The sequence below is a fragment of the Diplodia corticola genome (assembly GCF_001883845.1).
Source record: "Diplodia corticola strain CBS 112549 chromosome Unknown scaffold11, whole genome shotgun sequence".
NCBI lineage: Eukaryota > Fungi > Ascomycota > Dothideomycetes > Botryosphaeriales > Botryosphaeriaceae > Diplodia > Diplodia corticola.
Window position 1 is genome coordinate 257825 of NW_017971490.1, and position 21446 is coordinate 279270.

At 56.6% G+C, this 21446-nt stretch overlaps 7 protein-coding genes across 7 annotated transcripts; 2 read left to right on the plus strand and 5 right to left on the minus strand.

Annotated features, from left to right (window-relative positions):
* Positions 1-4898: 4898 nt before the first annotated feature.
* Positions 4899-6856, minus strand: BKCO1_1100083 (tripeptidyl-peptidase 1 precursor; the record flags this gene model as incomplete). Its single annotated transcript, XM_020270443.1, has 3 exons — positions 4899-5233; positions 5303-6583; positions 6640-6856. 3 exons carry the CDS (start codon positions 6854-6856, stop codon positions 4899-4901), a joined length of 1833 nt encoding a protein of 610 aa, XP_020132783.1.
* Positions 6857-9051: 2195 nt separating this feature from the next.
* Positions 9052-10239, minus strand: BKCO1_1100084 (triacylglycerol lipase; the record flags this gene model as incomplete). Its single annotated transcript, XM_020270444.1, has 2 exons — positions 9052-9652; positions 9803-10239. The coding sequence occupies 2 exons, from the start codon at positions 10237-10239 to the stop codon at positions 9052-9054; spliced, it is 1038 nt and encodes a 345-aa protein (XP_020132786.1).
* A 713-nt stretch (positions 10240-10952) lies between these two features.
* Positions 10953-11547, plus strand: BKCO1_1100085 (l-psp endoribonuclease family protein; the record flags this gene model as incomplete). The annotated part of the gene is made up of 3 exons (XM_020270445.1): positions 10953-11111; positions 11262-11419; positions 11478-11547. The coding sequence occupies 3 exons, from the start codon at positions 10953-10955 to the stop codon at positions 11545-11547; spliced, it is 387 nt and encodes a 128-aa protein (XP_020132785.1).
* Positions 11548-15313: 3766 nt separating this feature from the next.
* On the minus strand, positions 15314-15844 carry BKCO1_1100086 (uncharacterized protein; the record flags this gene model as incomplete). Its single annotated transcript, XM_020270446.1, has 1 exon — positions 15314-15844. The coding sequence occupies one exon, from the start codon at positions 15842-15844 to the stop codon at positions 15314-15316; it is 531 nt and encodes a 176-aa protein (XP_020132816.1).
* An 864-nt stretch (positions 15845-16708) lies between these two features.
* BKCO1_1100087 (uncharacterized protein) lies at positions 16709-18031 on the minus strand (the record flags this gene model as incomplete). Its single annotated transcript, XM_020270447.1, has 1 exon — positions 16709-18031. The coding sequence occupies one exon, from the start codon at positions 18029-18031 to the stop codon at positions 16709-16711; it is 1323 nt and encodes a 440-aa protein (XP_020132787.1).
* Positions 18032-18695: 664 nt separating this feature from the next.
* BKCO1_1100088 (uncharacterized protein) lies at positions 18696-19056 on the minus strand (the record flags this gene model as incomplete). The annotated part of the gene is made up of 2 exons (XM_020270448.1): positions 18696-18933; positions 18998-19056. The coding sequence occupies 2 exons, from the start codon at positions 19054-19056 to the stop codon at positions 18696-18698; spliced, it is 297 nt and encodes a 98-aa protein (XP_020132789.1).
* A 1459-nt stretch (positions 19057-20515) lies between these two features.
* BKCO1_1100089 (uncharacterized protein) lies at positions 20516-20921 on the plus strand (the record flags this gene model as incomplete). Its single annotated transcript, XM_020270449.1, has 2 exons — positions 20516-20706; positions 20771-20921. The coding sequence occupies 2 exons, from the start codon at positions 20516-20518 to the stop codon at positions 20919-20921; spliced, it is 342 nt and encodes a 113-aa protein (XP_020132788.1).
* Between the last annotated feature and the right edge of the window lie 525 nt (positions 20922-21446).

Consider the following 21446-nt stretch of genomic DNA (forward strand, 5'->3'; position numbering starts at 1 on the left):
CCAACATCATTATGACCTGATACCAATGTCATCAACAGCCGTCATCCCCAGAACGCGGGGCTGACTGCGGAGCTTAGCTCGGCCAATATCACGAGTATCAAGCCACTTTCAAGGCAAAAGAGCCCCTGAAAGCCAAGAAACCCCCCGGGATCTGGAAAGATGTTGGCGAATTGCATCGACCCATCCAGGGCCAGATGAGACAGCAGGAGGTAATTTGGGCGTATAAAGAGGCGGCCGGAGGATGAGGGCGATGAACAGGGTCAACTCCGACTTCCATGCACGTAACTGTGGGGCTCGCCGGACCTGCCATCCCATGAATGCTCTCGTAGAACTTTCCCTGCTGTAGTTGGAACTCAGGCGATGCTGTTGGCCACACCCTTGTCACTCCAAATGTGCCTTCGTGGAACGTCGCTTGTTGTGGCGTGAATCCAGGAAGAATCATTGGCTTTCCGGGGAAAGGCCTCGAAGCTGGTGTACTAGACGAAAACATGTTAGCGGAGACGAAATAGAGAAAATCGAGGGTGATGTGGGCTTACAAAGACGACAAGCAGATTGAAAAGTCTTGTACACCGACGACTGGTGATATGGGACCGTCGTGCCTGTTCAGACAGATCAGGCTGAAGGTCTGCCTTAAGCACTGACTAGCTTTGCAGTAGCTTCATATCTGAGCCGTCTCGCCAGCGCTTGGGGGGCACGGTTTTTCCACGAATGCTGTCTTGTCATGCACGATGCTCATGGCGTCGGAATCGACCTGTGTCTAAAAAGCCAGCGATCTGACCGCCGACCTCCTGAAGAGATGTTGATGTGGAGGCAGACACAAGCGTTGCCGATTACGCTTGCGCTTCTGCCTGGCGGGGAGCGGATGGAAGATCTAGAACAGAGAGACTGCCAAAATCAGTTACCATGTCCAGAATCGTGTTCGGTCTAACGAGGAGTATGCTCTGTTCATCACTGCATGGAGCGACTTACCGGACAAAGGATGGGCTCAGGAGGCTAGATAAGGCGCATGCAGAGCGATGATTTGTGCGGATGAACCTGGGGGTTGAGAGGTAGGGAAGAGCATAAAGAGCTGCGACGGGCATGGAAGCAGGGCTTAGGTCGGAGGACATGGTGGTCCAGCAGCTTCCAGAAACTGCTACAAGGCTTGCTTAGCGCGGTCCTGCCGAATTTGATGCAAACCCGGCACCGGCGCGCCGTTTGCTTATCCACTCCACCCGCGATTGTCCCACCCTACACAAAACATCACCTTCTTCCTATGCTATCATCCTTGCACTCCTCACTCGCCCACCCTCTTCCAAGCTCGCCGCAACGTTTGACAGCTGTGCTCTCATCTCGGCACGCATCATGAGCCAAGCTACAAGCTTTGCGCTGTTCTAGCTGGCTCTTCAAGCAAGATCTTTGAGCGGTAAGCCGCGCACCGCGAAAAACCTGTGACGTTTGTGATCTGGCCCTCCGTCGCCGCGTGACAGCTCCAACAAATCTCAGCCTAACATCACCCACACAGTGTGACAGAAGACAATCAGCTCAAGCTCCGAGTCGGTCATTCGCTCATTGCAGCTGCCAACCTCAACCTCGAATGCCTGCCTCTGCGCAGCCATTGTCCTCTTGCAAGAGCAGGGCGGATGGTTTCCCATCTCACCACGCCGGGCTATCGTCTCAGTGCCAAGTATCAGGTACACTACCAAAAGACAGCGACCCAAGATCTCAGAGTGAAGAGCCTCTTCACTCGTAAAGGACAAAGCAATGGGCACCGACTGTGAGAGGGCAGCGCTTTTGTCTCCTCCTGGAGACACTATCTGCCAACACTCCCTCAAACTCCGGCACTTTCAAACACCCCCAGCCGGCGGATTACTCCGGTGACTGCCTTGCGACATCCGGCGCTAAGGCCGAAGGGGAGTGACACAGGACGAAAGCTCAAGTGGCGCGCCAGCTCAAACAACGCTCCAGTTGTCTGCATCATCCGCATACCACACACGGTTCGGTCTCGACTGCGCACTCACAATACCGTCGCGCAAAGCTCACATGGCGTACAAACTCAAGCGCCCGACGAAAGCTCAGCAACCAACCCTGTCTTTACAGAGCCCGACAACACACCTCCTCTCCCCGACAAAGCTTGGTGCACACAAGACTCTGCACTGCAAATCCCGAACAGCGAGTGAGATCGTTGCTCCTGCGCTTGAGATATCCAACAAACCACCAGGGAGGTCATGAGCCAACACAAGAAGCTAATGTTGGGCCGGTTGCATGTGCCTCTCCAGTGAGCACCATAGGCTACCTGTACTACACTCTTCGGCACCTTGCACCTCTTCACAGCCGGGTGTGCCCGTATGGCGAGTGACCCGTTCGCAGCGCTTACAACGATGCTGGTCTCGATTAGCACGCGGAGACAGCTGCGCAATGAGCACCGAGCGCGCGCAAAGTGAAGATCAACACGAACACGGCAATGGAAGCAGGGTCACCCGACACGATTGAGGCCCCCTCACTTCAATAGCAGAACTCATTGAGTTCAACCTTTTTCATGTACTTCACCGACAAGAAGCATGAGACCAACGGAGACCCAAAGAACAACTGCGAGATCTGTCTTCTCCAAGAATGGTGCAAGTCGTGCTGCTCGACATGGCTTACAGCGCCCACCAAAACCGCCGTCCGCCCCCGCGCCAGTCTTACGACCAGGGTGGCTATGGCGGCACTCTTGGCAACGACCGCTATGGGCCTTATGTCCGCCGACTGGACTGGCCATGTGGTCAACAAGTGCGGCCCTTGGGAGGTTTACTCCAGCTGGATCGTCTGATCTAGTGGATGAGGGCCGGTCTTCGCCCAGACATCAAATGACCTCGGGAGTTTTTCTCCAGCCACGAACGGCGCTCCTGGTGGATGAGAGGTCACGGCACCTCGGGAGTTTCTCTCCAGCCAGGGACTATGTCCCTGGTGGATGAGGGGTCGTGACACCTCGGGAGTTTCTCTCCAGCCAGGAGCGTCGTTTGTGGTGGATGAGGGCATTTGATGTCTGGGTGAGGACCACGCGCCAGCCGGGCTCCGATGGCTCCGATATCCTCAACTCACCCATGGAGAAGATCTCCGCCAGTGGTGGTGGCACATACGACGCTGCGTTCATCCCAGTCTACGGAAATGGTGAAGGCGCCCGGGTGCTGCCGACGATCGCACCCATGGAGTCACCATCAAGCTCCAGAAAGAGACAAAAGCGGAAGTGAGGATGGCTTGATACACTGGCGTATGCATCGCTGTCAGTCGGTGATCACAGCCGGGTTCAGGAAAAAGCTGTTTGACTGGATGATCTATTAAACGCTGCTACTACCTGGTGTTTATATAGATGAACGAAGAAAGGGGTATCCAACAAGGCTGTTGTTCATGATAACACGTTGCTGAAGAAGACCCTGTTGGGTTGATGATGACGATCATCCTTGACGTGTACGTGATGGTGTTGACCAACAATCGCTAATTCTTTTAAAAAATAGAACGGAGGGTTCTACTGCTTGTCTGTTAGTCCGCGACTTTCTTTTGAAAAGAAGATACTACCGAACTTCCATACAACTGCTTTCGTAACACTATTAAATCCCGGTCCATTATTTTCGTATCGAGGAGCTTAATATGCGCCCCTGAATACATTCACTAGAGAAGGAGAACTATACGACGGGAAAAGGTGGCTTACTGCACTCTGTCTCTTAATGTGCATACCCTTTGTCGGCTAAGCTAGATTAGGGCACGCTTTTCAAAGATAGCATGCTCTTGATGGTACCTTTTGCCTTCTATTCAAGTCTCCAAGCGGCTGTAGCTTTGAATGGCAGCGGCGTTAGTCCGTACATTAGCGCCTTAGCGTTTAGCAGTAGTTATTGCCCGCCTCTCTTCGGAGGGCAGTTAGAGAATACACACACACTTCCCACTTCTCTTTATGCAGTCATCACCGCCAATAGCCGCTCTCACTACGCACTCAATCCGTGATTTCAAAGTCCACCGTTTACATTGTCCTGATGAGATTGATATATTGAAGAAGCTGTGTCAGCAGCGGGGGACATCGGAGAGATGTTGGGCACAATGAAAGTCCGAATCTGAAGTCAAAGTCAGCAATAAAGGCGCTTCTTAACCATTTTCAGTAAACATGCCTCAGCTCAAGACTCTTCGGTTAGCCAAGTAATACATACGTCGCCGTCCAAGCCGGCATCCAAAACAGTTCTCTGCCTCGCTCCGCAAAGCCAACCCATCAGCACAGCATGCAGGAACAAGTACGTACGTAAACCTTCTCCAGCCCCGCGAGTATCACGACGTCTACCACTCCTTAATCATTGCATTGAAAAGACGCTGCAAGCTCATGGCCACTTTGCATAGTACCCACGCACTCTCGCAGGTCACGACGCCATTCACCGACGTCAGTGTTGCGTGCAAATTTCTCCCAGTTGAGCGCCCACACGACCTTGCTTCGATACCGTCGACAAAGCTCATCTAGCACCGCAATTCAGCACGAGCATAAGACTAGAAAAAAAAAAGAACAATATCATGAAAGGCGGGAAGGCAGGGTCAAGGAGGACGGCATGCTGAACTGCGTGTTCCGGGACGAGAAGGACCTCCTTTGATCGAGACTACCCAACCAGCCGGACTCCCCAAAGAGAACCAGCTCGCCCAAGGAAGGCGTCCGTGATCTACCCTCCGGGAGCTGTGCCAAGGTCTGTTCCACTCTCTACGTCCAACAGAGGCACGGAGCAATCAAGTAGCATCTACCGGATACCACCTCATCACATTACCCAAAAAGCGGGTGGGTGTTGCTGAATCGAACCGAAATAAACATAAAAACGACTTTTTTCACCACCGCTACACACGCTATATACAGCCCCAGCCCAAAGCCCAAAAGCCCATCCCCGGCCAACGTGAACGTGCGCCATCTACTAGCTCGCCTCCTCGACCAGCCTCCCAAACACGGGCGTGCCGAAGCCCGTGACGGGATCCCACCCCTCCGTCGCCGGGAACCCCTCGCTCGAGCAGCCGACGGCGCTGCCGCCGGTGACGTCCGTGTACGCCTTGTGGCCCTTCTTGTACAGCCACGGGTTCAGGAAGCCGAGGACGGGCTTGCCCTTGGCGAGGAGGGCGTCGTTGACGAGGGCGAGGATGCCGGCGTGCAGCGGGGTCGAGGCCGAGGTGCCCGAGATGACGCCCTCGGTGCCGTTCCAGAAGTACGCGAAGTACTGGCCCTGGGTGGCGATGTCGGGGTAGGCGCGGCCGGCTGTGTGGGGTGGTGAGTGTGTTAGTTGGGTGTGCTTAGTGGGAGTCAGGGGGGGGGTTAAATACGTACACTTGTTGTACAAGCCGTCGAACTCGCCGTCGAGGTTCTTGATGTACTGCTCCACGACCTCCTCCTGGTATGCGGGGCGGGCGAAGTAGTTGCTGAAGCCGCCGCCGGAGGAGTAGACGCCGTGGACCTTGCCGGCGGAATCCGTGTAGCTGGGGCGGTAGGCCACGACCTCGGGCTCAAACTCGTGGGTCGCGCCGACGGTTGTGACGTAGGGGCAGGAGGCCGGGAAGTCCGGGATGAACTTCGTCGTGTTCTTGCCGTCGTTGCTGACGCATGTTCCGTTGCTACCCACGCCCGAATCACCGCTGGAGAAGAGCACCGAGATGCCGCGCGCGCCCAGCTGGGCGAACAGCGAGCACACCTTCTTGGCGTACGCCTCGGGCACCGTCTGCTCGCTGTCGCCGTACGACGTGCTGATGACCTGGGGCAGGTCGGGCTGGGCGAGGACGTAGTTCAGCCAGTCGAGGTACGGCTCGTTGGTGTTGGTCGGCGTCGATGTGTCCGGGTTGAAGGGCGGGCTGCCGCCCGTCGACCACGAGTCGATCTGGATGCCGGCGCCGGCGATGCCGGCTTCGGCCTGCACGTCCAGGTTGGCCTCCTTGGAGACGCCGTCCTCGGCCTGGGTATAGTTCAGCGGCCCGTCCTGCACGGGGCCGCCGGCGATGGAGGTTTGGGTAAAGCTGCTGGCGTCGGCGAGCGCCTCCGGGCGGTACTTGGCCAGGAATTTTTCCGTGTCTGGCCGGATGGGGATCTCGCCGAGGTAGTTGGCGAAGCCGACCTTACTCTTGCCGGTGGAGGCGACGTAGCCCTTGGTGCCGTAGAGGTTCTGGAAGCACTCGGGCGTCACGGAGCTGACGCTGCATACCTTGGAAATGGTCGAGTTGGTGCGGGGCGAGTAGCTGGAGGAGACCCAGGGAGCGAGTTCCAGGGCGTTGCTGGCACGGGCGCCCGTCCGCATGAATGATGTGGTGGGTTGGATGGCATCAATGTGCTCGTGCAGGTGCTGGGGCAGCGACCACTTGGACGTGCGCACAAGCTGGCTTCCATCCTGGTGCTTGTAGACACTGTATTCGGTATCGAGAAGCTCCTCAATGGCGGCGACTGGCAGCGTGACGTCGATCCAGTCCTGCGCGGGGCTGTACTTCAGTGCCGAAGCGTCAACGCCGCTGTCGGCAAGCCACTCGTGCACAAGCTCGAGAGCTTCGGAGGATGGCTTGATCAGCTCGTTGACGTCTTCGGCGCTCAAGTGCTGTCCATAGCGGTCATGATCCGGGTCGGACACTGTTCACACAATTGTAAATATCGATGCCTGTATGAGACAGAACGTACATACATACCTTCATACAAGTGGCGCTCAAGTTCGTCGAATTGGCCCTGCTTCAGACCAATGTGTAGGTGGAGCACATGGTCGTCAGGAGCACGGCCTGCCCTGGACCATTGGCGGGGCACGTAGTGTGTTTCCTTGACGGCGTACGGAGAGCGCGCACGGATGGGGGTTGCCAGGACGCTCTGGGCGGCAGCGGCCAGAGAGAGCAGAGCGGTAAGGCGGACCATTGTCTTGAATGTCGACGAGAGGAAGGACGGAGCAGGCGGCTGCAGGTCTGAGCGGAGAGGACGACGAGAGGCCTATTTATTCAAGCGGTCAGGGCCATGGACCGGAGGTGGGATGACGGCGCAGGTACGCGGAGCCAGGGCAGAAGGGGAATCTCGCATGGCGACATGCCGTTCCGGGCCTAATGTTGCGCGTCGGCAACGCGGTGGGGCGTTATCGTGGTGGGCTAAGCGGGTTCGGGCAGGTGGCTACGAAGAGTCCCCTGTCACTTCCCTTGTCGGGTTGGTCTATGCGGGTCGCACAATCCGGGTCAACGCTTACATGACTCCAAGCTATTTCTCCCGCATCTTGGCTGCATTGGCATCGTGGCGACGGCCGATGGTGATTGCTCCACGCTCGAGCTAAGCGACATTGACCGATCCAAGCGTAATGTCTTGCCTCGTTTGCTCCGTGTTGATTGGCGAGCGAAATAACGCTAGGTATCGGTTCCGTCCTTGTGCCAAACGAAACGAAAGAGCGTGTATGTCGGGTGTCGCATCTCGAGTGGTAACAACGCCTTCGTTCAAGAGCTGGATGTGGGGTCATGTGCTCAGGGATAGCGCGACCGTCATGCTGGCCGAGGGCCTTGCTCTAGTGCAGTCAGACCGCCGTTGATCAGCAAACCCTCTCTGCTCCATAAGTGCAAGGTTTCTGACCCGACTCGATCTGCAATGAACTTTGTCTTCAGCTTCTTCCATAAAATCGCGTGCATCGCGATTCTAGTCCATCGTCCTTCGAAATCTTCCGAGTTTGTTGTGGAGGAGTGGCCCATCTGAGAGATCAGCGGAATCCCAAAGGAATTAATTCATGGCCGCTGAGCTTACTGCACCTTGTAGAGTCTTCTACCAGCAAACGCCAACGGCTATCGCTGTCTCAAAGGCTGCAGACTCCCTGCAAAGTTTCAACATCTCTCTAGCCGACCGCGTACCCTTCAAGTGTTCTTTCGTCTTCACTGTCTGTCGAAATCGATGGCGCTGGCAGCGTTGGCCTGGTCGGAGGCAGGCCACGGAAACGGTGTTGAAGCCACATGGGGAGTGTCGAGTCTGCGACCGGGCGGCGGGAGGGCCTGTGAACCGTAAATGTTTCGCGGAAGACGTCGGCGGACGGCGGCGGAAAGACGAGGAGGCGATGGTTGGTTTCTACGAGTGATGCAGAACGTCAAGGGCGGGCGTTCGTGGGATCAGTGTCACCGCGGTGGCGATGATGTGTGTGCGTGGAGTGGGTAAGTGCTGAGAGCGAGACGGCAAGCGAGACGCTCCACGTTCGCTGTTCTACCTGCGGCATTGCTGGGCACTCAGACGGTGACAAGTCCATGTCTGCAAGTATGACACGATTGCAGTGCACCCGATGAACTCAACAGGAGCAGCAGCCACTAGATGGCGAGGTGATCGAGGACCTGCTCTTCGGCGCGCGCTCCATCGCTCACAGCAAGCTTCAGCCAGTGATTCCATGCACTTCTTGCAGGGAAAGTCCCTAGTGATGGAAACTGGTTGGCGGACCACCGAGCAGAGTCTGTCCCGGACAACCTGCTCAATCCTTTACCTCAAAAGCAAGACATGGAATACGCAGATCTGGCAGAAGCCTGCAAGGCGCGAGTTGGCGTGTTTCCTCACCAAGTAAAGCACACGGTCCCGCGGCCGGGCAAAGCGTTCAGTACTGCTGGTCTGCCACAGGCGCGCTTTTGCGCAGCTGGCCTCATTGAAATACACCTCTCTGCAAGTCATCCACGGACTAGCGTTTCCACCCCTGCCTGAGTCCGCAGACTCGGGGCAAGCTTTGCGCCACCATCCTTGACGGCCGGCCTATCCGATCGTGATCGGCACGCTCCACTACTCCACCCCGCCCACGATTCGTCTTACCTGCAGCCATCGAATTGGCCCCCGATCAGGATGGTGCATCTGCAGGGATCAGATACAGCCACAGCCACAGCCACATAGGAAAGGCATCCCTGTCACTACATAGCGCCCGTACGTGGTTCCTCCAGAGCCTCCTTCAACCAATGGAGAAAGGAGAGGGGGCAGACTTGCTGGAAAGCCAAGGGAGAAGAAGACTAAAAGAGGATATGCTGGTGCGCATCCGAGCAGAGCAAACATTGCTCAATGGAATACATAAGACACGAATTGCAAGATACATCTAATCCACTAGCTTCCTTTGTTCCTCAACTCAACCTCTTCAGACCCTCAACCATGAAAGTAATGGTATCTCTTCCCTGCTGAAGCACGCCATCCATAGCCAAGAACGGATGGGGCATGCCCTTCATGACATGGAGCTCCGCCTCGACACCCGCCTTCCTCAGCTTCTCGGCAAACTGCACGCCCTCATCCCTGAGCACATCGAGCTCGCCGACCGTCACAATCGCCGGCGGAAGCTTGCTCCAATCGCCCTCCCACAGCAGCGGCGAAGACTCCGGATGCGCCCAGTCCTCCTTATTCGGCAAATAGTGGTAGCGATACCACAGCATCTTCTTGGCGGGCAGCGCGGGTGTGAATTCCAGCTCCTTCCACGACGCGCTGTTGGTCGTATCCGCCGTGTTGTCGGTGACGGGCACGCACAGGAACTGGGCCAGCAGCGGGGGCGCGCCGCCCCGCGCGAGCGCCCGCTGCGCCACGATGGCGGCCAGGTTCCCGCCGGCCGACGAGCCGGCGACGACCTGCTTCCCGAGGTCGAGGTTGAGCAGCGCCTTGCCCTCGCCTTGCAGCCACAGCAGCGTCTCCCAGCTGTCGTGCACGGCGGCCGGGTACGGGTGCTCGGGACCGAGCCTGCGTGGTTACCGCGCGTTAGTTCTTTCTTCTTCCCCCTTCTAGGTTTCTGCATGGTCTGCTTGCTCCCCACCCCCCTCCGCAGAAGCGAGCGAGCGAGTCGGCGACCAGAAAAAAAAAGAGAAAAGAAAACAAAAGAAACCCGCGTACCTATAATCCGGGCTCACGACGACCCAACGCGCCCTGCTGCACAAGTTCGCCGAGACCGTATTCTCGGTATCGATATTCCCAAGCACCCACCCGCCGCCATGGTACCACACGGCGACGGGCCAGCCGGCGGCGGGGGCCTCGCCCTCGGGCGTGAAGGTCCTCACCCTCACGTCCGGGCCGTCCGTCTCCTGGCGCTTGATGCTGTAATCCCGGACGCTGCCGACGGGGGGCGCGGCGCCGCCGCCGGGGATCAGCACGCCCGAGGTGCGGGACGCGGCGACGGGCTGCAGGTGCACCTGCTGCTTGTCGAAGATGTGGGCGTTGTAGAAGTCGCGGTAGACGGGGTCGAGGCGCGGTTCGATGGATGGGTGCAGCGGGTAGGGCGGCTGGGTCCGCGAGGGGTCGAATTGGAGGGGCGTGGCTTGTGGTGGTGACATTTTTTGGTGAGTTGCTGGTTGGTCGGCCTTTGGGGGAGCTGGGTGTGTGGAGGGAGCGATTGGAGGGGGGGTTTTCGGGGAGTGAGGGCTTACTGGCTAGTAGGGGCGCCGGTGTCGCCGAGGCTTTCTATGAGGCCATTGAGCGAGCGGCCGGCCGGCGGGGACGTCGTGTCGCCATGTCGTGTGGTGCTGTTGCAGATACGACGGCGGACCGGCGGTGCTGGCGGGGCTCGAGCTTCCCCGCGGTGCGTGGGGGCTCTCGTGGGGGCGCGCTGTCCGAGGGGCGGCGAGCGCGCGGGATGGAAGTGGTGGCCGGACAGGCGCGTCAGAAGGGGCGGTCTGCCGGCCGGGAAATGTCGTGTGGTGAGAAGCGGGGAGCGGGCGTGTCAGTCGGCAGCCATTGCCAATCGCCCGAGATGGCCCTGGCGGATCGACGTCGCAATCGGCCTAGGCTGCGATAGAGCCAACGGCTCAGATCCAACGTCGCCGATGGTAACAATCCGCCCTGCAGTTGACAGCTTATGCCGCCGCTCGCCGTGTCCGGGCCGGTGCACGGCGCCGGGAGCCCTGCCGAGCCACTGGGGAGGGGTATTTGAGGAGGCTGCTTGCGCTGACTACGCTTCTTCGCTTTTTCCTCCATTTCCCTCGCCGTCCGTCCCGTTTGCGCGCGTCGCCGTCTTCTGATCCCAGAACCACCTCTGTTCCTAGCAGCCATGCCCAAGGTCGCCACCCTTACCGACAAGGCCCCCAAGCCTCTTCCCGGCATCTACTCGCAGGCAATCGTCGCCAATGGCGTCGTCTACTGCTCCGGCGCTGTTCCCATGGACCCCGTGACAATGAAGCTCATTGACGGCGATGTTGCCGCCCACACCGTAAGTTGTCCGGATTGCTCACCTTGCCCCTCTCCTCGGCCACCAGTCTTTCAGTCCAAGTATTTGCGACGAGACAGCGCCTACGCTCGGCATGCGGGGTATCTGGAGCTTTTTGATTGGCAGAGCTCGCGCGCTAACGTACTCGGATAGCACCAATGTATCAAGAACCTCACGGCCATCCTCGAGGCCTCGGGCACCACCATCGAGAACGTCGTCAAGGTCAACGTCTTCCTTGCCAACATGGATGACTTTGCTGCCATGAACGAGGTTTACATGACCTACTGGGGCGACGTAAAGCCCTGCAGGACGTGAGCTTCTAGATCCGCCATATCCGTTGCAGAGCCCGACTGTCTAACTCGATTCCAGATGCGTCGCCGTCAAGACGCTTCCCCTCAACACCGACGTCGAAATCGAGTGCATTGCTGTTCTGCCGTAGGTCAAACGAAAGAAGAAAAAGACACCTTGGCCAACACCTGCACAGTCAGAATCCATCTTCGAAGTTATGATCCTCTGTCAGTGCATTTGCTTGGCACATGGAAAATGAAAAGGGGAATACTTATGCCCGTACTTTATGATCAATCCAATTCAGCGCCTGGAAACGCTTTTCAATTCCACCTGCAAGCTGTATTTCCGTGACCGTCCATCGAATCAAAGACACTAGTGATCCTTCTGCGGGGAGCTGTTAAGATTGACCAGCCGGCTGTCATCTATGGGAAGCTGGAACCCCATGCCTTTGCACAAACCGGCCACTCGATCCACTCATTCTCGAAAGAAGCGGACGGGACACAAGGGTAGTAGACCCGCTCAGTGCAGTCCAGCAGCAGCCAGAGCGGCCTGGTGTGCTTGTCATATCGCGTGCACAGAATCGTGGTCGTCTGTCTGCCGGCCAGATTCTCCTTGGTACCACCACTCGCTCTGTCCGCACCGCTGATATTGTGCAGTGCAATGTCACCACATGCGTCAGTCAACCACATCTTGCTGTTGTCTGTGTCAGCGCCAGCATCTTCGCTGGTGGTGGGCTGAGCGGGTTGCGCGGGGCGCACAACCGAGGCAGAGTCGGGCGGAGGGTTGTGACGAGACGTAGCTTGCCGTCGGGCGTAGGAAGGTCCAGGATAGGCTTCTCGATTGTGGGTAGTGTTTGCTCAGGACATAGATAGACTGCCCGTGGGCAACTGCGGGCTGTGTCGTCATCACTACAGGCCTGTGACCTGTCGTCTGCATCAGTGTTGTAATAGTTACTCTGGAAAGATGGGACGGAAGACTTCTTGTGGGAGGCTGTTTGCGGTAGACCAGATCACTTTCGGTCCTTGCACGGGGCATCATGCGTTGGTGCGAACTCTACGATATCTTGGGTAGCGTAGTTGCGGGCGCACTGAACCAGAGTAGCTTGCGAAGAATCGGATCGAGGTACCATGTGAGGAGAGGCTCATACAGATCACCTGTGGCTGCTCATGCAGGCAGCAGATCACGACTGGTGTGGGCCGGAGCAGAAAGGGTTTAGCGTGGATGGTTGCTTGGTCAATCGGCGGGGGGGCAGCAGGTGATGGCTGTCGGAAGTTTCTTCTCCCGCGTCCATATAAACCCTCGATCTTTTCTCAAACCCTTCTTCTTCTTCTGTCCTCATGTGAGTCCCCACTCCGCCACAAGGGTTTTTGCTAACATGTGTTTATCATGCAAGGACCAAGCTCCATCACGATCTTGCCTTCAATGGCTTGATCGCAAGGCTGTCCGAGATCAAAGCGTGTGCTCTTCTATTCAGCTTGAGCTGAGGCTGAGCGCACCCACATCAACTCTGCTTTTTTTCGTTGAATCTCCCATCAGGCATGGGAGTTCGAGGAAGAGAACTGTGACCAGATTGTCGTCGCCATTGAGCCGCTCACTTTCTCATGCTAACTTTGGCCTGGGGACAGGGTCCTTGGACGACCAGCGCGCGCCGAGAGCCGACCTGCGCTATGTTGCGACATCAGCAGCTCGGCGCGCCCTCCGCCCTTCTGCTTGCTCACTTGAGCTCCGCTCCCGCATTCTTGTTTTGATCCGAGCCATAGAGCTGGCTTTGCTTGTGCGATGGCCTCACGCGCCGAGGTGATCTACGCGTGTCATGGCATCAACAGCCTGGTACGCGCCCTCTATCCTTGTGCTCACCCACCTGAACTGCGCGTCTGCAGAATCGAGATCGCGGCTGCCTTGGCCCGCACGGGTGTGTGGGTTACATCATGGTACAGATGACTCACGCGGTCGCAATGTGATAGGTAGTGCCTTCCTGTCCGGGTAGGACCAGTGGCGCGCAGTTGATGAACGCGTGAGCAACGCGCCCCAGGCCAGCACGTGCAGCCCACAGCCATCACTAGCGCCGTTGAAACACTTAAAAGGCCTCGTTCTTCGCTCCTGCACCTCTTCTTCTTCTTCTTCTCTTCATCCAACAAAAAACTTCACTGAGTATCTTCCTTTCCACGCCACAGGAAAGCACTTACGACTTGCAGGTCCTCAATTCTCTCATTCCCAACTTCATGCGACGCATCTTCGCGCGTTCGCTTCCATGTTTGCATCTGCCTCACCTCCAGCGCAACCGCGCTGATTGCACATGAGCCAAGTGAGTCACTTGTTTCGATGCACCTCGTTCGCTTGTGTTTCTAACAGCTTAGCAGACAAGACATACCCTTGTTGCCATTCAACATGATTACAGGTAACTTCCAGCTCTCTTTCCCACTCAATTCTCGCAAGGACGCGAGACTAAGCGCACGCCCCTCCCCATGACGTGTCGCTGTCTTCGCTGTCCAAGATCAACATGCGAGCCAGATTTGCAGACTCGACCTCTGTCAGACAGAAATGTCGGGAGATTCCCAGGAGTATCTGCAGCTGGGCCGTGCTTGCTGGGTAAATGTAGTACCTGCCAATTGGCTGAAAAGCTCTGAGCTCGAAGCTCAAAATCCTCGCCTAGAGGTCCCGCTCAGCCGACCCATCTCGCAGACATTCTTTGCCGGACCATGCACAGCGCATGTTTGGGAGCTCTCTTGTGAACCACGCTCACTGCAACATGTACGCGGTTCCAAGTGTAGCTTCAAGAGGTGTAAACCCAGTTCCGAGATCAACAAATGCACGCTCAGCGTGCTTTTGTGCTATCAGTCCATCAGTCAGGAGGCCGACAGTACCCAGGGTCTTCTGCAGATGGAGAAGGTAAGTTTCTCCCTACATGCAACGACTATGATTGCACGCCTGGATGGGCGGGGAGCTAGCACACAAATACATATTCTCTTCCTTTAAGCTTTCAATCAAATACAAACTCTATGTCTTCTACTCATCGTCTGATTCTTATGCCTTTACTCCAATTGATCTTGTAACGTGACTCTCTTGACTCATGACTGTGTAAGCGCCGTGCAAGCACTACATCACCCGTCAAGCAGCGTACCAAACGTGTTGACTCAGGTTTTGTACCAGTGTTCCCGCGCTCAAGTGTGAGACACTCTTTGGATACAAGAGGCCGACGTAACCTGCTATGCGGAAGCACACTCGAAGAGCAAGCTGTCAGTTCGATTCGTATTTGTTGGCATCACGAACTATGCAGACCAGACTCCTGGGAGTGAATCCGCCAGGTTCAAAATTGAACGCTCCGGTCCCAGGCAGTACTCTCCATGCTATCACCTGTGACATACCATCGAGTCCTAGTCGTTCTCAATTCCTTGGCCAGTGGCCGAGTATATAGCAGACGAGCAGGCGTGAAGTTTCCGTAGCCGAAATTGAATTTACAAGACTCAAAAATACCAATTGCAGCGAACAAATGGATACGGGCTATTCCGCATTATAGTAGTTTCTACAACCTCAGTCTAAATGCGTTTGTTTAACACCTCATGTTCTCATTCAACTTCACGATTATCACTGCGTGACTGAGTCTGAACCATGCCATTGCCTCTATTATTATAGTAATTTCCCCTCGCAGGCTCGCTAGTCATCTTACGCGAGCTGGCCATCTCAGAGCAGAAGCAGCAAACCCAGTAGAACCAGCAGAAGCGTCAAAAGACCCTCCGGGTACCAGCTGACCAACCAATCAACCAAATATTATGCCTACCGCAAAAACCCACAGTCTCCCATGCCCATCTACCCTTTTGAAATGAAAAGAAAGAGGAAAAAAACCCCGAAACCCATCTATCCATTCATCCATCCATTCATCCGTCCATCCGTCCATCCGCTCCTCCCCCCTATCCCTCCTAGTCCACCTCCGCCTCCGCCTCCACCTCCGCCTCCGCCTCCGCCTCCTCCTCCTCCTCACACCCCTCCACCAACCACTTCGCCACCTTTACCGCCCTAACATACGCCCTCTGATACCTCGCCGACCAAGAATCCACATCCACACCCACATCCACACCCACATCCACACCCACACCCACACCCCCAGGGCCACCCGCGCCATCCCCAAGGCCGAGACCGAGCACAGGACCAGATCCACCATAGTGCCTATGCCGCATAGCCTGCGCAGCAATAGCGTGGATGATGATGATGTTGTTGTTGTTGTCATTGTTGTTGTCATTGTTGTTGTCCGACAGCGACGGCAGCGACGACGAGGTGTTGTAAGCAGCGCCGGCGCTGCTAGACGTGAAATGGCCGTGTTCGACGGCGGCGAGGATGATGGCGCGCGAGCGGGCGGACGCGAGGTCGAGGCCGTTGCGCGTGATGAGGCCGAAGCTGGCGCGGGCGCTGGGAGGCGGGGCCGAGGCGGTGGTGGGAGTGGTGGAGGACATTTTGGAGCGCTCGGTCGCGTGCGCGTTGGGCTGGGGTCGGTGGTGGTGCTCGTGCTGGAGTGAGCGGGGCGGCGCGGTGCGGTGCGCTGGGGCTGAGGCTGAGGCTGAGGGTGGGAGAGGCGTGAGGGGTGGAGCGCGCTGGGTTTGTTGGATGCTATAGCTGCGGATGAGGATGCGGCTGCGGCTGCGGCTGCGGCTGCGGCTGCGTGTGCGCTCGGAGGGGGTTGGAGCGCGCTGAGGTGCGGATCGGAGGAGCGCTGGCTGGCTGGCTGGCTGGCTGAGGTAGGAGGAGTAGAGGTCGGATAAGGTGCGTGCGGGTGATGCGCGGTGCGGCGCGGAGGAATGCGCGGAGGAGTAGTAGCGTTGGATTTATTGTGCTTGTCACGGCTGTCGCTGTTGTTGAGGAGTTGGAATACCTGCGCGATGGTGGTGGTTGATGTGACGGAGGAAGAGAGAGAGAGAGCGCGCGCAAGCGAGCGGGCGGGCGGCGCAAGCACTTAACGGCTGCGCAGCCTATGTGCGCTCGTGCAGCTTATGATAGGACCCTGAAGTAATTTGGCAGGTACACTGCAGGTTCACCATGTTTTCTTGGTGAAAGTGATTGGTGTGTTGCCTAGATCTTTGAACTTTTGCGCGCCAAATGATGGGATTGGAGATACCGCTTCAGCTACCCTTCGAGTAACTGGCCTCTATAGCATGCTGCCCTCTTTCGTCTATGGACTCGAAATTCCCCGAAGGAGCAGCCCTAGAGATATCTAGCTGGGTCTATCTGTTCCGCCCCTCCATCATCCCATTTTCCAGTATCCACCAACCGCACACGGCCAGCCCAGCCTATCTCAGAAACCCATGAGTCACTTTCCAACCCTACTCCTTGCCGAACACAATGAAACTCTCAATCTCGTTGCAGACGAAATGATCAGCCCGCGCAACGGCAGTCATGGCATCGTGCGCCTCCTCGCGCCACTGAACAAGCTGCTCCGCCTGCTTCCGCGTCGTGAATACACTCTCCACTTCGAGCTCTGTTCCGGTAACATTGCTCTGCTCGACTTCGTACATGGCCTGTTTGGCAGCAAACAAAGCGCGCCTGGCGGAAACAAGCCTGGCGCACGGCAGGCACATGTGGGCATCGGGTGAGTAAGCCGTGACGAACTCGTTGATGTGAGCACAGGGTATGCTAGGGTCCTTGGGCAGATTGTGTAAGCACTGGTAGACGTCGAGGTATCCTTGGAGTCCGCTGTCGTCTTTGATATCTAGGGGACCCGGGGTGCTGAAGGTCAAGGCCGCGATCAAGAGGGCGGCGGCGATGGGTGCTGCGGGTTGAGGGGGCAGAGGGGTGAGCTCGTCGGTAACGGCATCCAGGCCTAGGGCATCTTTGTGCTCTTTGCAGTCGCATTGTTCGTCCTTCTCCCCGGTCTCCTGGTCCCTGTGGTAAAAGTCGCAGAAAGCAATGCCGTAGCCGCTCGTGTCGAGGGGATGGGAAGGTGTGTGGCCACAGGGCGCTGAAGGCAAGGGCACATGTGTCTTGCTACTGCAACCAATGGAGCCTTTCATATGCTCATGATGATACTGCTTCCGTTCATCGTTCTGCAAGGAATGAGGAAGGTGGTCTCCAGTTCCGCATGTAACCTCGTTCCATCTCACACCCTGTCTCTGAGAAGTGTCGTTCTCGTTGCCACTACCCGAGGAATTCTTTTCCTGGAGGGTGAGATTCCTGTAGAATACAGCCTGCTTCATCCTGACATCTGCCGTGACTACGTCCAGAGTATGTTTGGCCTGTTGCAGCGTCTGATTCAGCCGGTCATATTCAAAGGTGTACTTTTGCATTGCAGCCTCGCAATCAGTGCGGTAGCGTCGGCGGGCGTAATAGAATACCACCTGCGCAGCAATGAGTGGAGCACAGACTGGACAGACACAGTGACGGATGTTGCTCGTCGACGCAATGGCATACGCCTCGTCGGTGGTGGAAGGGCTGTGGCGGAACTCGGCGGAGCAGAGTTGAACGTCTTTGTACGACAAAAGGAAAGGCACAGGGTTGATCTTGGTGCCATCAGGGGCTATAGCCTTGGTCGAATTCTCTACGATGGACTTGAGCGTCCGGACAGGTGGACCAAGATTGAGTGGAACGGGTGGCTGTGCGGTCCTCTTGAGCCTCGAAGGCCCGGGCGCTTTGTCTGGGTCCCAAGGCATTGTATGTCTTCGATGTCAGCGGTGGTCTTTGAAATTTCAGATTTGGCGCAGGTAAGAGTGAACGGAGGCCAGTGGATGAAAAGTCAAGGTGGCGCCAGGACTGGTGGTCAAAGGAAAACTGTACTCGCTGTAAGTGAGTTCATTTCAAGCATGGTGAATCATTCGTCAACATCCGTCCGCCGATTTTCATGTGACGGCCCCCTACCGCCTAGAACTATCACCGCTCCTGGATGACGTGAAGTCGAGTATCAGCAGCCTCACCATTAGTCAAATAGCTTGTAGAAGCAGTATGAGCCAACTGCACGGCAGGTTAAGCGTCAGCGATGTAAAACCAGGCGTAAAGCAAAATGCAGACGTACCACTTTCGATATATTTGAGTGTCGCTACGAATCAAGATATAGGGGAGTCACACATCTCGGCATCAATTCTGTTGCTGACTGTTCAGAAAGGTTGCTAGAAGCGTCCTCGCGCCAATCCGTATTTCCTCCTCCCTTGTGTATTCAAATGTACCTCCTCCATTCATTGTGATTCTTGTCGAGATCAGACCGGTTTTTCCAATGGCACATTAAGCTTGAAGAGGGGAGTTACTTCCGTGTCCTTCTTCGAGTACGCCTTTTATTCATCCAGTGCAAACTTTTTCGTCATCGTGGTTGACACTGACGTATTACCGCTTGCAATCTTCGAGTTCGAAAAATGAGTCGGAAGAATACGTGGTGGAGAACCTGCCCGGGCGATGAAAGTCATTGTGCTTCTTGTTTCCGTTGTAGTCTGTGCCCCAAGCCCTGAAAGCCTCGCCCAGCTTCTTGCCAGTCTTCAAGTCGACGTGTTGGGCGAGCCGAGGAGAATCAAACAGCACTCCATTATCATCTAGACCAAAGCTGTAGTTGACCATCCCCTGGCGGCTGGCGTAGTGGGCGATCGTTAAGCGTTCGATTGGAAGCTGTTGCCGGTCGTTGCCGACCGTACCGCCAGCCAATGTAGCGGACACTGTCCTCTTTCGTAGCATATCTGTTTGCGTGTGGCATGGTGTAGCACATCAACTCGCCTGCGATGAGTTTGTCAGCAGCCTTGGTCCTCTTTGTATTAACCTCTCCCCGTTTGTACTAGTTGCGATAGGGTTGGGCATGCAGGCCCACCACGAACAAAGACTATGCTCGCAGGATGGCCAGTGGGTGCATTCAACTTGCTGGCGTCGTCTGCGCTGCTGGTGCCGGGGCCCATGTGCAAGGGATGGTCGAAACTGATGTATCCAGGTGCGAACCAAGCCGTGTCTGAAGCTAGTCCTTTTGGTTTGCCTAAAGTGTGGGAACGGTAATCAGCATGGCCGCTGCTAGAGGAGAAGATCGGCGAGCGGGAGGACGAGGGGAGGTAGGGGGGGTTGGCTTCGAGCGAGTAGGTGATGGTGTGGTAGGCACTCGATGCTTATCAGAGCTTTAAGGATATAGAGAGGAGATTGTATGCGCGCGCGGAGGGAACGGTGTGGGTGTACAAGAAAGGAGCCGTTGGGTAGACAGTCGTCACTGAAGCACTACGCGACCAGCGTCGCCCGATAACTCAGCACATCTCCGGCACTCAGACTGGTAGCGGCTTTCGAGACAGCTTGACCTTTGCAAGCGCCTCTACCCGCTTATACGTGCAGGGGCCGTGCAGCTACTCACGTCCGCCACGTTTGGCTGAGAAATGCGGCGTTCACCCTACATGTCCAGTAGCAGCCTTGCAGCGGTTGCCACGGTGAAAGTCCACAGACCTGAATTGCCTCTCGCAAGCCGCGTGACGCGTGCGAGCGCGTCTCTAACGTGCTATACCCAGTCACGCGATGCATGGGGCTGATGAGGATCCGGTAGGTCCTCCCTGGGTGATATTCATCACTCACGTGAAAGTGATTGGAGGAAAGCCCAGCCAGTTAGACGCGTCGCGTAGCTGGGCGCAGATCATCAGATCACTCGGGAGTCGTTTGATGGAGCGGTGCGCGTTGCAACAGATCAACCAAGCGCGTCGCTCCTTCCTTTCCGGTTTAGCGCCACAAATCATGCAGCTGACCGCGCCGGTTCCGCGCTATCTCTAACCTATATAAACCCCTCCATCCTCTTCCCTCAATCTTTTTCTTTTTTTCTTCAGAACTGCTACTGCGCCCGGGATCCGAGCTGCCCGGGAATTTTTGGAACCTTTCTTTCTTTTCGTTGATTGATTCGCCTTGCGCGGATCTTCGAGGAAGAGCTTTGAACACTTGGCTGCGCTGCTCTTCTGCCTGCTCTTCTGCCTGCTCTTCTGCCTGCTCTTCTGCAGGAGCTCAATTTCAACGCCGTGGATTAAATTAAGAACGCGCTCTGCAGCCGCTGTGCTCTTCCTCGACCCGCTCGCTCCTACACCAGCAATAAGTGACCCCACTGTCCGCCATCAACACCTCCTCGTGCGCACCCAATCTCTGCGCGCAAGCGCTAAGGTCGTCGTAGCTTTAAGGGTCACAACATCTCAGCGGCAACCATGGTAGCGGCCGCCGAGCGGATGATCAGCCTCGAATCCTGCCCGTGCGGAGTTGCTCAGCACGCCTACCGTTCGACAGTCACGTCGCTCGACGGCAGCACCGCACTGGCAACATTCCCGCCCGCCCGGCCGAAGACGGACGCTGCGCTTCCTCTACGACTCGACATCCCAACACTTACTCTGCTGAACCGGTTTGTGCCCCCTCCCCCCCCGGCTTTTAGCCAGTGGCATCCTCCTCTTACTGAGAAGTTCCAGTGTGCGCTCATACGTCACATGGCTACTGCGCTCCGTTACGTCGGGGCACATGCGACAGCAGCTGTTCTTGGGTGATTCGCCTGTCGCCGTAGACTGGGAGGCAGACAATCCTGGCCGACCTCACTACGCCGAACAACGCATGGTCACTTAGCTGCAGGAGCCTTGGATCCACCTACGTCAGCCACGCCTCTCACTTTTTTCTCGACGTAGCTGACTTCCGTTGCCAGGGGTAGGTGCACGAGCTGGCACATGCGAAGGAAGGACACTGGACAACTGCGCGTACATGGGGCTTGGAGTGACGGGTAGTGGATGGCGGTGCAGTACACACTCCGCGACCAAGGCCAGTGACTTCAAGTCACATGCAGTGATGCACCAGCAGCTCCATGTTTGGGAGGCCGAAGCGCACATCACGGTAGAGTCTTTGCCCCTGAACTGCCTCTGCCGCTCATAAGTGACACAGGTCTCGATGTTCGCTCTTCTCCTCAAGTTACGGTTAGGGCTTGGTCTGGACACGGTCTCTGTGCTTGGTTTGCTTCGAGAGCTTGAGGAGAGATAGGCTGACCTCACGCCATCAGGGACCCGCCATTATGGAAGTCTACTCGCTACGACCGACCTCGCATACATCAGTACTGAAATGCTCTTTCAGCCCTAGACATATCCTAAGGACATAACCAGA